The sequence below is a fragment of the Crassostrea angulata genome, chromosome 7 (genome assembly GCF_025612915.1).
Source record: "Crassostrea angulata isolate pt1a10 chromosome 7, ASM2561291v2, whole genome shotgun sequence".
Taxonomy (NCBI): domain Eukaryota; kingdom Metazoa; phylum Mollusca; class Bivalvia; order Ostreida; family Ostreidae; genus Magallana; species Magallana angulata.
In genome coordinates this window covers 7,298,383-7,311,961 of record NC_069117.1, presented here as the reverse complement: position 1 = coordinate 7,311,961, position 13,579 = coordinate 7,298,383, and the positions used below count along the sequence as shown (strand labels likewise).

The 13,579-nt window shown below is 36.6% G+C and overlaps 2 protein-coding genes across 2 annotated transcripts; one reads left to right on the top strand and one right to left on the bottom strand.

The window, feature by feature from the left end:
- Positions 1 to 2: 2 nt before the first annotated feature.
- LOC128192087 (uncharacterized) lies at positions 3 to 4,665 on the bottom strand. Its single transcript, XM_052864531.1, has 5 exons — positions 4,522 to 4,665; positions 4,125 to 4,203; positions 3,703 to 3,848; positions 1,377 to 1,466; positions 3 to 403 (listed from the first exon to the last, which is right to left on the bottom strand). The coding sequence occupies exons 1-5, from the start codon at positions 4,571 to 4,573 to the stop codon at positions 300 to 302; spliced, it is 471 nt and encodes a 156-aa protein (XP_052720491.1). The 5' UTR covers positions 4,574 to 4,665; the 3' UTR covers positions 3 to 299.
- Positions 4,666 to 7,061: 2,396 nt separating this feature from the next.
- Positions 7,062 to 12,589, top strand: LOC128155666 (alpha-amylase-like). Its single transcript, XM_052817482.1, has 7 exons — positions 7,062 to 7,220; positions 8,947 to 9,080; positions 9,620 to 9,771; positions 10,061 to 11,175; positions 11,271 to 11,477; positions 11,710 to 11,941; positions 12,302 to 12,589. Exons 1-7 carry the CDS (start codon positions 7,169 to 7,171, stop codon positions 12,525 to 12,527), a joined length of 2,118 nt encoding a protein of 705 aa, XP_052673442.1. The 5' UTR covers positions 7,062 to 7,168; the 3' UTR covers positions 12,528 to 12,589.
- The last annotated feature ends 990 nt before the right edge of the window (positions 12,590 to 13,579 follow it).

Genomic DNA, 13,579 nt, shown 5'->3' with positions numbered 1-13,579 from the left:
CATTAGTGTGTTCTTGATTTATTGTCTTTAACGATGGTATTAAATCATCGAGGACGACAATGATTTACTTATATAAATCGTGCGAAAATATAAATATGAACTTTGAGAATGACCGCGAAGTAAGTAGTAATTGAAAACACACCGCAACCAGCACATATATTCCTACATAGCTGAAGAATGGTTAATCTCAAAGTGTCCAATAGTCTTATGATCACATATTTTCGGACCCCTTTGCAAACTATCTAGATCCATTGTTACTGGCACATCCATAAAATGTGGTCATGTGATGCACCACGTGTTCACACCGGTTCCTTTGGTGCGGTGTCGTCTGTTGTGGCTTCTCTCTCCCCCAACTCTACATCCTTCTCTTCCTCCTCCACTTTTTCTTGTTTCTTCAAAGCAACTAGATAGAAAATGTCAAGGAAATAAAAAAGATTTTTTCCGGAAAACTCGTTAAGATGCTAAATTAATATGAAAAAGTGTTAAACAGATCATAAGGATAACAGTGGCTTAGTGGCTAACGTGATCAAATCTTCTTGGAGCCGTTCAGACTTCCTCCACAGGATTTAATAACATTCGATCGGTTTTTTAAAACCATATTTTTATCTTTAAAAATAGATATATGGAGTGAATGTACAATTACATTTTTTGTTTACATCTACCGAGTATTGATTTCCTCTATTTCGAACGGAACCTTATAGTTAATTCATAGCACAATAGAGCAGCTGTAGAAACTGACAGGACTGAAATCTTAACGCCCCGTTTTTTGATTGGTCGAAACCTAGAGCAACCTCAGAAAAATTTCCATCGGTGACGATTTGGTTGTTTCTTTTATCTAATGTACTAATGTACATCAACAGTAATTTAGTGAATTTTATTTTATTTTTACGATCAATTTATTAATTTGATAAAAGAAATACATAAAATAAACAAAAATATGTGCTTTCGTTAATGATTCTTGCGGGTTATGAAGGTGGCTATTATTGCAAAAGAAAATTTACATAACCCGCCTTATGTATTTTTGCTATGACGCCACCTTCATATCCCGCATAAACCATAAAAAACCCAATTTATTATTTAATAAACACATATTATTTATATTAGCAAGTGGAACTATGTATTTGTGTAATTTTTCTTTTGTTATAATAGTGTTACAGCCAGAAATTCATGATAGATGAGACTTTAAAACAAATCTATTAATAGTCTATAAAGAGATTTTGGTGCATTATGCCAATGGTAATAATGTAGTTCCCCTGCGAACCTATCCATGTTTATACTGTACATGCGTCGTCATTAACTGTTTTGATTCATACGATATTCAAATCTTCCTACTTGTTTTGAGGGTGTAATCATAATTTGGGGTTCGTTGTACTTACAAATTGGGGGTGGTTGTGGCGCAATAGTGGATCTGCGTCGTCTGGATCGGTCTGGAACTGTAGGCGTCATATCAGCAATACCAACTGGATCTATTTGTACGAGACGGATAACAAACAATGTTAAAGTATGGAACGCCATAGCTGCCTTATGTGCCTATTTCATGTGAAGATGCTTTATTATATGATGGTGCTTTTTTATATGATGGTGCTTTTTAATGTGAAGGTGGTCACTCGGAACCCCTCTTATTTTTGAATACTGAGTTAACCATTTATGTATTATCTCGAAATATTGAAAGTAAAACAAAAAATTGATGCGATCAAAATCCATTTGATACACTATTGCTAGTTCCTCTTTTTTCTAGCACAATTAGTATATAAGCTATCGAGGAGATCTAGCTGTGTACGACTTTACCCCAACCGAACTTACATCTAGTTTAAAGTGACAACTATATAATAACGGAATATTACAAGAATTAAAGACTAGTAACGTTATCCTGAAAAGCAGGAAATTGAATTTACTAATTATTTGTGTTTAAGCGAAGGTTATGCCCTAGCAATCTGATTAAAATAAGATCTTTGATCCGCTCTTAATTGGGAGTTGATTTTAATCAACTCTCATATGCAGTTACTCAGACAAACCGAAAGTGAAACAGTGTTTGGACCTCATCACAAATCATCGCTGCTGACAAGACTTAGTTCTTGAACATAATTGATAAATTCGATGTAATGTATGCTACAGCATTGTTTTTCAAGGAAACTTATTTATAAATGCCTTGAAAATAGTCAGATTTTAAATGGTACGAACAATTTAGATATTTTTTGAAGTCGTATGTATTCCTACGCCAGAGTTCAATATAGTCTCGTTCAACTCGACGCTCGGCTGTCTCCGTAAATCGCCGACAAGCAGAAAGTCTCCCTTAATTGCTTGTCGGAGATTTACGGTGTCAGCCGAGCGTTTGGTTGAACGAGACTATAGAGTTCAATATTGCTTGGATCCATACAATTTTCGAGAAATATTTCTATTACTGATACATAGTTTGATTGAATTAATTTTATCTTTTAATATTATTAAGATGATTTATATGGGGGTTTCTCGACATTCTTGTCGAAAAAGTCCACGGAAAGGTCTACTATACTATAATATAGCTCAAAGAAAGCCCTTTTATAAGTGGTAAAGGCAAAAGTAAAATGTCAAGAAATACTGACAAAATATTGTATTATTCAATTAATCATATTTGTCAATTCAGTTGAGATAAAGTCGTACAGTTCATCTCGTAACATAAATACTTGTTATGCTAAAAAGGAGAAACTAGCAATTGTGTATTAAATGGATTTTAACTGTATCAATTTTGTTCCTGTTTCAAAAGTTCAAGATAATAAATGTTTAATTCAGTCTTCAAAAATAAAGTTCCGAGTGACCATCTTCACATTAAAAAGCACCATCTTCATATAATAAAGCACCATCTTCATATAATAAAGCACCATCTTCATATAATAAAGCACCATCTTCACATAATAAAGCACCATCTTCACATAAAAAAGCACCATCTTCATATAATAAAGCACCACCTTCATATAATAAGGCACCATCTTCATATAATAAAGCACCATCTTCATATAATAAAGCACCATCTTCATATAATAAAGCACCATCTTCACATGAAATAACCACAGCATAATATAATAAAGCACCATCTACAAATAAAATAGCCACATAAGGCAGCTATGGCGTTCCATATTAAAGACCATCTATGCATTGTACACTAAATACCAACTGGATCTTTGTAGGAGATGGATAACAAACAATGTTAAAGACCATCTATGCATTGTACACTAAATACCAACTGGATCTTTGCAGGAGACAGATAGCAAACAATGTTAAAGACCATCTATGGATTGTACACTGAGTTCAGGGGTATTTTAGTTATATATGTAAAAGGGACCTGATATTTGACGTAAAGAGAAACAACTTTTTTCTAAAGTGTAAGTTAGAATTAGAACTCAATTCAAATACTCTGAGACTTATGAGATTAAAATAGTATTTGAATTCATTTTCCCCATGTATAAAAGGCAATTTTTGTTCATTTTTACTTTTTGTCTATGAAGATTTTTCATCGGCTAAAATGGCATACCAGTATCACCTATTAGTATGTAAATTAACTCATCATGAACTGTTATACTTTAATACGATATAATTTTCTCCACAAAAAATATTTTGTTAGGGTCCTGAAGATTTAACGCATAACAGAAGAAAATTGCTTATAGGCAAGAAGCAAATTTTGATTGATTTGAATCTTTTGACATTGATATGTGACATATAGCTTACTTTTTTCATACTGTGTGAAGCCGTCTTTGGTGAACTTGACCTCCTCTTTGGGGCTGTACCTTCTCTGTATGCAGCAGATGAACACTCCCCCAGCTATGATCAACAGGACTAGAGCACCAAAGGTCGTCCCCACCCCGATCGCCACCCTGAAAAAATAACACTTCTTAATATCAAAGTGCTGAATGACTGTGGCCATTTTCAGTTTATTATAATTATCACCTGTAGAAGAGCTAAGAAAATATTCAAATTTTAAATCTAAATAATTAGCAATATTTCTTTACTAAATTATAATTTATGGTTAAGATATTAAGTTTAAAAATTTAAGGTATATCCTGTGGTTAATATGTTGACCGTTCAGCCTCCTTTAGGCATTTCTTACAATTAAACACACTTCGGATCGGGGCGAGAGGCGGGTTACTTACTCGTTAGGGCAACAGGAGTTTCCACAGCATCCATACTCGCAGTAAAACTGGTTACCAGTCGCTGGGCAATAATCACCAGCTAAAGACACGAAAAATAGAGATCAACCGTTATCACAGACTCCAAACAAAAGAAACTGCATGCCTAAGTCATTATCTAATCTTAGAAAGTTTCACAAGTTTTCCTCTTCTTGCAGAGGAAACCCCCCAAAAATTATGAACGAGTAGCTTTAGTGAATGCAGATTTTTTTATGCTTCTGTGTTGAGATTGTTTACGATTTGTTCGAAGGGGGTCCACTAAAATCTTGTCAGAACATGCTAAATGTCCCCTAGATAGATAGCTCTCGCATATCCTAACATTGAAAAGTCTGTATATCTTTACTCAAGGTGTATCACCTACCTGAAACCGATATTAGCGAAGAAAAAAACAAGGCGATCTGAATCTCCGACATTTCTGTAGTGTTGCCATGTACGCTATAAGCCAAATTTTACTTCCTGTTTACCACACTGGAGGCCCGCTCTATCGATTTTTGTTTTTTACGAATTTAAAAGGCGCCGTGTATAAATATAATTACAACAAACAGCAGACAATTTAGGCATGGATCTGGTCGAGCAAGAGAACCCGCAGTATTATTAAATTATTAAATTATTAATAATTAATAAATAATGAATTATTTAGTTATTAAAAGTGAAAAAGTATAAATGAACGTGTTCGGTTGGAAACTTGCTTAATAACAGTCCAGTTCCAGACAAATGAAATAATTAGCATGGCTAGAATTACAGTGGCGTCGGAAGCAAATTAAAAGTTGGGGGGGGGGGGGGGGGGCTAGACTAATCCCCTTATTCTCAATATTCCAATCTTTTCAAGGTAATTTAGGAACTATATCTTTCCTGCGAGAAAAAGTGGGGGGGGGGGGGGGCTGAACCCTCCATAATGCTATGTGCCTAATGGTTAGGTCTAACTTTGCAAAAATAGTAGCCCCAGCCCCCCCAAACCTTGCATCATTGTCATGTTATTAAGTTATCAACTATAAAAAGAATTTTTGAGAGAGAGAGAGAGAGAGAGAGAGAGAGAGAGAGAGAGAGAGAGAGAGAGAGAGAGAGAGAGAGAGAGAGAGAGAGAGAGAGAGAGAGAGAATTTTAAGATTTCAAAGTGTGAAACGGGTGAAAACATTAGAGAGCATTATTGGACGTAGACAAAAAATTTGTTTGATTAATCTATAGGTTTAGCTCGTTCTTTTTCCCACGCACACTGGATCTTAGAGCTCGCTTCGCTCGCTGTAGTATTTAGCCAAAACTTGTTAATTGTGACTCAAATAATAAAAAGAAAGATTGTTTAGTTTTTTCCCATAAAAAATTTTGAAAAAAAACGTGCTTTGCATTGAATTATGATGTCACAAGATTGCATCATATTTCTTTGGTTAAATTGAATTATATTAATCCCCTACCGGTTTTCACCGAGTGGACTATAGCTTTCCTCTGCATCCGTCAGTGCGTCCGTCCGTTTGTCCGTCCGTCCATCCGTCTGTTCGTCTGTCTGTCTGTCCGTCTGTCCGTCCGTCCGTCCGTCCGTCCGTGCGTCCGTCCGTCCGTCCGTCCCACTTCAGTTTCCCCCACTTTTTTCTTTATGCGTTTGAGGAATAATATGAAATTTGCTGAACGGCTTCAAAATGTCAAACTACATATCAAATTTACACTTCTGTAGCGTCTGGTTGACATATTTTCCAGAAAATTAATTTTTTATATTCCAATTTTTAATGTTCGGGTTCGTTATCGGGTTCGGTGTGTATTGAATAAACGAAGAAAGTATGTAGTCAGTAATAAAATCGTGCATTACTTGGATCATTTCTTGTATTGTTTCTAACAAACAAATAAGTTATGTAAATAGTGTCAAGCATTGTGTTGTTAATTTAATCGACAGGGTTTTTTTTTGCATTATTACAATCGGGTTCGTTATCGGGTTGGTCTGTTGAGACGGTAAGAAATGATATTCTGCATAACAGTGCATTGTTTTCACAAATTTCTACAAACCGTTAGGGGACGTGTAGTGCTTATGCAATGCTCTCAGAATGCTTGTTCAAGATGAAATGGACAAGAGGGCAGACATATTTCAAATCTGTATTATCAAACGTAGACTCCAGATATATAGTTTTACGAATTATGAAAAAAATCATGGAATACCTTCGGAAAAAACAACTCAACAAGCATCAGATTCTTCAAATAGCGAGAAGATTTGAGAAAATGGAAACTATACAGTGGCTTTTGTCAGAAATTTTAAAAAAAAAGGACGTCAGTTGGAGCACCCTCTTGTGTTTCTATAAACAATCCTCAATTTGCCAAAAAAAATTGTGTATATAGCCCTTTCTTTCTTTCTTTCCGCCTTTACTTTATTATGCACTTTAGAACCATTTTAACAAGAGCTTGGACTTTGGGTAGTTGTGTCAAAGAACAATGTGACGTAGGTCTGTCTATTGCTCTTTTAAATCAACAAGATTTGTCTGGCTTTTGAGCTAAGATTACCCAATTGCTTGAAACCGCGTCATTTTTAACTTGTTTTGACGAAGAAATAGATTGCTATGTTCAACCAAAATTCCAAGGTTTTGTTAAAATGGTTCTAATAGTAACACAGTTAAGTCAAGTAAAACTACTGGAGAGTGTCCCGTACAGTTTTGCGGGGACACAAAAGCCAAAAAACGATTAAACTAAGGTGTCTGTAGGTAAAGCTTTACAATACTACATTATCATTATTGAGATAATATTATCTCAATAATAATTAATGAAATCATCATATTCTTAGTTTCTTTGCTATTGTATTTTGGTATCATCAATTTCAAGCTATCAGACTGAACCAAATGTTCCGTATCTATATATACACGTACAATCTGGTCGTCCTTCCAAACTAAGTTCAGGCCAGCTGTGGAGCTGTAGATCAGTGACCGTATTACGTCTTTGGGTCTCAAGATTTGCGTTATATAAGGTATTTAAGGTCAGACCGTTAGATAAGACGCTTCCTTTCACTGTGTCGCTAGATTGGCGGAGAACACGGAATGTACTTGTTTCCCACAGGAATCCTATGCCTCCTCCCGGCATTCCTAACAGGTGGGCAACTATTTACCATACTATACTCCAACAATTACAATTTCGATCATGAATTTATCCTTTGAATTGAATTTATATTATTTAATCAAAATAATGTACAGTTACTATTTTTTTACATTAATTATTTTACTAATACAGAACAAAAATAATGGTCTTATTTGAGAATCAAGTTCCTTTTTTCAACAAACCCGTTTCTAATATCCCTTCTTCTTTCAAACGAAGATTAGTTTTGGTTAAAATGCAATTAACAAAACAAAAAACAAAAACAAAAAACAAGGATAATCTTTGATCGTAGTTTTCAATGCTTTTACTACTGTACAAAAAAGAGATTCTTTTAATACTAGCCAGAATTCTATCTTTTTTATATCTTATATACTGTAAAAAAAGAAGAAATGAGCCAAACATTATCCTTGTAGGACACTTGAATACTTTGCATTAAAAGTTACTCTTTATGGTTCAACAGTCTTAACATTTTTGTCACTTGATTGTGGCAAAAACAATTTCATTGATGGGGAAGACTTTATTACTAATATTTATATTATCCCTAAGGAATTTATTTATTTCGATTAGAGTATTATTCTTATTTCCTTGTCAATGTTTAAATCAAGTTTTAATATTTTCGAGGAACAACGTTTAGTTTATCCAAATGACGTTTTCTCGACCGTCCCATAATTTGTCCCGTAAAGGTTAACGTGCTTTTTAGGTCATTCTGATAGATATATATACTGGAATCTTTGATCCCTTGCACTGCACTGTCATACTATAATGCCCATTGTTTCGACACACCTGAACACAATGCACAAGGACTTGATAATCATAGTCATTTCTAAACTACATAAATATCCGTATAAATGTCTGAACACAATGCCTTTAAGGAGGGTTAGATGATCACAGTCATTTCTAAACTATATAATAAATATCCGTAAAGCAAGCTTATGCATCTGGGGCCCCCTTCTTTCTTGCAGCAAACATTTTTCTTAAATCCACAAATAAAAATTTGAATTATCTTGGAAAATGTAAAAAAAAAAAATTGAAGTGTATATATAAGGAAACTAATAGTGGAAGCTGGAAGTGAAGTTACAGGTATACGCCCCTCTCCTGTGGATTTGGATTTTCATTATTTGTGAAATTGCTTTTTTTTTCAACGATGCTAGGTGTTTGGAGAGATGTACATGTATAAAGATATTACAAACTAATAAAATTTTCAAATAAACTCTTTATAAACCGATTTATTGCGGATCCAACTAAAACTTTACAATTACGGAGTTGTTTCGATAAATGTTCTAAATTTTAAAAAAAAATCACGAGAGGTAGAATCTAGCATTAGTTGGAAATCATAAGGACCAAGAATGAGCTCTTATTTGCTGAGTATATCGGCGACTTATTTTGACTTAATCTTGATTATAAAACACGGTGTCCATCCAACAGGTGATCTAGGTCATTTGTCAGAATCTTATGAAACAATATTATCGATATTTCTCTTCTTCACTATAACACCTTTTCTTCCAGCATTTTATTTTTGTACCACCTTAAACATGTTTCAAGTGACGTTTGTTGTTTAGTATTCGCCATTTACATTGTCTACTTCTCTGATTATCTTTCATTTTTTATGAAGGAGAAATAGGTTGCCATGACTCTACATATATGAAATCATAATTTGCAGTGCATTGAAACTTGGTATCAAATCAGTAAATGATAAGTATTTAACTGTTTTATCTAACTGTAGCCGTTTTGGGGGCGTACACGGATCCCCACTGTCAGGGAAAGCAGGTCATTGTCCACCTGTTTGAGTGGAAGTGGTCCGACATAGCCAACGAATGTGAGAGGTACCTAGGAAAGAAGGGCTTCTGTGGGGTCCAGGTGAGCAAACACACCCTCAACACTGACCACTTCATAACAAATTCCTGTTTCTGAAAAACGAAATAGAGTATTCAAAAGCTATTAAGAATAATATTAAAAAAAAGTTTTCTGAAACCTGGAATTGAGCTTCACTGAACTCTCACATAAGAAAGATGACAAAGCGTTCATCAACTGAACCATGCTACTGGACATTAACAACACCCCTTTCCAAAATAACCCCTCCCCCACCCCACCCCACCCCCAAAAAAAAATATAAAACCCAAAAAACACTGGTACTAAACTTTTAGCAAAACACTCAAAACTAAAACTTAAGCCTATTCAAACGATCCATGTCATTTGTGTTATAGACAAATTGGGTAGCACTTACGACCCCATTCTGCTCTCAGACTTTTGGGTTGAAAATTAATAATTTTGCACTCAAAAAAGAAAACATGGATGCGTGTGCTCGAACACTTTTTCTCTGTTAATCCAAACTTTAAAATGTACAACTGATATAATTTACCAGATCAGGTACGAGATACCATTCTTTGTTTGTTTAGGTGTCCCCTCCCAATGAGCACGTGGTGGTCACTCAACCCATGCGTCCGTGGTGGGAGAGGTATCAACCGGTCAGTTACAAACTCCACAGCAGGGGAGGGACGGAGGCAGAGTTTAAGGACATGGTCACCAGGTGTAAGAACGTCGGGGTCAGGTAAACCTATTCAATTACCATATATTGATATAAAAACCGATTCCTAAAAAAACTTTGAAACCTTATTTGTCCATAGAATAGTTAATTATCCATACAGTTTTGTTACTCTAATTCTCAATTCAAATGTAAGTGATGTATCAGCCAGGAGGCAAGAATATCTAAATTAAGTGAAATTGTAAGTCAGAGCTCCTTAACTAATTCCTGCTTGTTGAGACAATATCAATTCATCACTGTGCAGTGAATGTACGCATCAAATTTTCTCGGTCATCTTTTTAAAACCATGTTTCAGGGTGTACGTGGATTCTGTTGTCAATCACATGGCCGGTCTGGGGAGGCAGGGGTCGGGATCCGGGGGCACCTCCTTTAATTCGGACAACTTCGACTTCCCAGGGGTACCATTCAGAAGAGAGCATTTCAATTCCCGAGACAAGTGTCCGTCTCACGACGGCAACATCAACAACTATGGCGACCCTAACAACGTCAGGAACTGCTTCCTGGTGGGTCTGACGGATCTAGACCAGAGTCAGGAGTACGTCAGGACCAAAATAGCCGAGTTCTACAACCACTGCATAGATGTGGGCGTGGCAGGCTTCCGTATCGACGCCGCCAAACACATGTGGCCTGGGGATATTAAGGCAATTCAAGACAAAACGAAAGACCTTCCGGAAGGAGGTCGGCCATTCTTCTACCACGAAGTCATAGACCAGAATGATGGCGCCATCAAGGTCGGCGAGTACACCCCTCTAGGATATGTCACAGAGTTTAGGTATTGTCAGAAGATTGCTGAAGGGATAAGAAATTTTGGAATGCTTCATGGAGTTTATGATCCAGGCTGGGGAATGACCGACAGTGCGCATGCGTTCGTTTTTGTCGATAACCATGACAACCAGAGAGGCCATGGTGGAGGTGGAAATCTCATCACACATAAGCATCCACGTGACTACAAAATGGCGGTCGCATTCACACTGGCATACAACTATGGTTTTACACGAGTCATGAGCAGTTATTATTTCCAAAGCTCTGATCAGGGCCCTCCGCACAATGGCGATTACTCTGCTAAAGACGTAACTATCAATGCTGATGGGTCTTGTGGTAACGGATGGGTATGTGAACATCGATGGAACCCGATTGGAAATATGGTGGCTTTCAGAAACGCTGTTGCCGGAACAGGAGTCGATAATTGGAGAAATGAAAACGAAGAAGTTTCATTTTCTCGAGGTCAGAAAGGTTTCTTTGCAATGGCAAAGAGTGGGCACATGGACAGGACACTGCATACTGGACTCCCTGCTGGCGAATATTGTGAGCTAGTGTCAGACTGTAAGAAGAAAATCACGGTAGATGGCAGCGGAAACGCCCACATTGTGATCGACAACAGTGCAGAACCAGTCATAGCCTTTATTGTCGGTCAGTGCAATGAATTATTTAGACTGTTGTCAAATATTTGAATAGTTTGTTTCTCGTTTTACAACAAACAACTATTTCTTTTTTCTTTAAAACAGGTGGCCCAACTGGATCGACTGGTTCATTTGGAGGAGGATCTAGTGGCTCTGGAAGCCAGTCTGTGACGTCAGCACCTGCTACACCCGTGCCCTCTGTCGGTCCCGCTCCTGAGGGATGGGCGCGGACTGTCATAATGATCGAAAGACAAACCATGCCCGGACAGGACCTGTTCATTCGCGGGGGTATAGATCACAACCACAGACAAGGTATTGGGACAAGTTACAAAACATAATTAAAAATTGCATATTCAAATATTTAAAATTAAAAAAACCGAATTGTCTTTGTTTTAGTAAACAGAAATTGTCTAATTATTGTGCACATTCTATAGATTATATCATAATATTGTGTATATACCGGTATGTCGTTGAGAAAATGCTGCATTATACACTTAATCGAATTTTCTTGACTGTATCAGACATTAGTTATTTTGAAATGCAGGATGTACAACTCAAGCTTCAACTAGCGCATGCGCAATACCAATAAAAACTCTTCATCTTGGCACTGGGTCACACTATGCACAATACAACGCATGGAGCACCGGCGACCATTACTTAGATTGGTATGGAATGGAGACTGGGCAGCATAGCTACCACGGACACAGTCCGTCCGGAACTCCAGCCGTCTGGACCACAAACGTAGAGGGGGCCGCCGGCTACACCCCTCTCAACACGTGAGTCGGTCTTCGTTAGTTTGTAAGATTTGTCAATTTTAGCATAATTGAGTGATTTTCCAGTGTGATTTTTCTGATGAAAATTTGTCAGGCATGTAGTCTTTGTCCTTGTCGTCGACGATGACGGAAAAATAATGTCAAAATGATGTCGCACGAAGACGGAACAGACACAAATAACGAGATCACCCGTATGAAAGTCACGTTTCATGTGCGCAATGTGGCCCATGGGCCTCTTTTAACTCGGACAATAACGTATTACATCCTTAATAGTCAAAATACAACAGCCCGACTTTGAACAACAAAATTCATGTTGCTATATGCTAAAAGTTTTGTCATTAAATCTGGAAATTATTTTTCCAGTTACGGGCAACACTACTGGTTGATTGACGTACAGATGGATTGTTCAAGGACTGAGAATGGTTGGTTTGAGTTAAAGGCGCTCGTTAATGGTCAATGGGAAGGAAACATCGGTGGACAAACTTGCGGAACCCCTCCGTATTCATCCCAGAATCATTGGGCAAAATGTGGATTTAAAAACGTGTTTCATTTTAACAGTGGACGGTGTCAAATCAGTGATCTCAGCTAGGATAATTTGTGAATTGCTTTATTGTTATTTGTTTTTGCATTTAATAAATCATTTTGATAGTATTTTGTAACTGACCATTAGCATATGATGAAAGTAATGCATTCATTTTAAGAAGACTGGGGTTCAACGAATTTCCCGCCAAATCTATCTTAATTAAATATATCTTTTAGCTTTTTATAAAATTACTTATTATATTTGTTACAGACCGACTACAGAAATCGGTTAATCAATCTTATTGATGGCGAGGCGACTACTCTAATTTAAGGGTTATGGGACACGTGCACTTTCATGTGGTGACGCACTGTTCATCGAAATAAACAATAAAATCAAGTATAATTTTAAAAATAGTTTCTTTCCAAACGTTGTCACCAAACAGCGTTGCACAATGGGTTAGAGAGGTCACTACGAATAAAATATATAAAAAGATGAGTTCACTACGAATCTGAAAATCATAAATTCGAATCCCACTGGGATTTTGAAACTTTTGCCTTTCCAAATATTTTAAGAACTTACGGAACGTGGTTTCTGCATGTATGAGATAGTAATAATGTAATGTTGAGATGTGTAGGCAGGCGTCGGCCATATTGCCAAATATTACATACTACATATTACTTACATCGTAACTTGTGTTTTCGAACTAATACTCATTAAATCTTAATTTGATTGGATGGACTTCGTGAAACTTGTGTGAGGACTGTAACACGGAATCCCCAGTCTAAAAACAATCAAATAAACAAGATCATGTTATTCATGTAACCGGCTATCTTTGATTTAATTAGCTGTTGTTCTGAATGTCAAGGTCTTATAAATCAGCACTTCAACGTTAACGAAGCCGAGAGCAGAATACAGGATATAGATGAAACAGCGATAAATTAAAGACTCAAAGTGCCTACCTCCGGTACTACCAGCAAATGCCTGTCTGTCACACACAAGTCTATGACTATTTAACCTATAATGAATACAGCTACTGCTCATACTACTACTGACATACGTGTATAATAATCTTTGTTTTAAAATAAGGGGGTTAATGCTTTTAGCAAACTAAGGCTAGA

Excerpts from the sequence above, each read along its gene's own strand:
- LOC128192087 (XM_052864531.1), bottom strand. The coding sequence starts at position 4,573 with ATGTCGGAGATTCAGATCGCCTTGTTTTTTTCTTCGCTAATATCGGTT. Across the intron at positions 4,204-4,521 it reads TTCGCTAATATCGGTTTCAG|CTGGTGATTATTGCCCAGCG; the intron begins GTAGGTGATACA and ends TCGTGTCTTTAG. Across the intron at positions 1,467-3,702 it reads CTTCACACAGTATGAAAAAA|ATCCAGTTGGTATTGCTGAT; the intron begins GTAAGCTATATG and ends TCGTACAAATAG.
- LOC128155666 (XM_052817482.1), top strand. The coding sequence starts at position 7,169 with ATGTACTTGTTTCCCACAGGAATCCTATGCCTCCTCCCGGCATTCCTA. Across the intron at positions 7,221-8,946 it reads CCTCCCGGCATTCCTAACAG|CCGTTTTGGGGGCGTACACG; the intron begins GTGGGCAACTAT and ends ATCTAACTGTAG. Across the intron at positions 11,176-11,270 it reads AGTCATAGCCTTTATTGTCG|GTGGCCCAACTGGATCGACT; the intron begins GTCAGTGCAATG and ends TCTTTAAAACAG.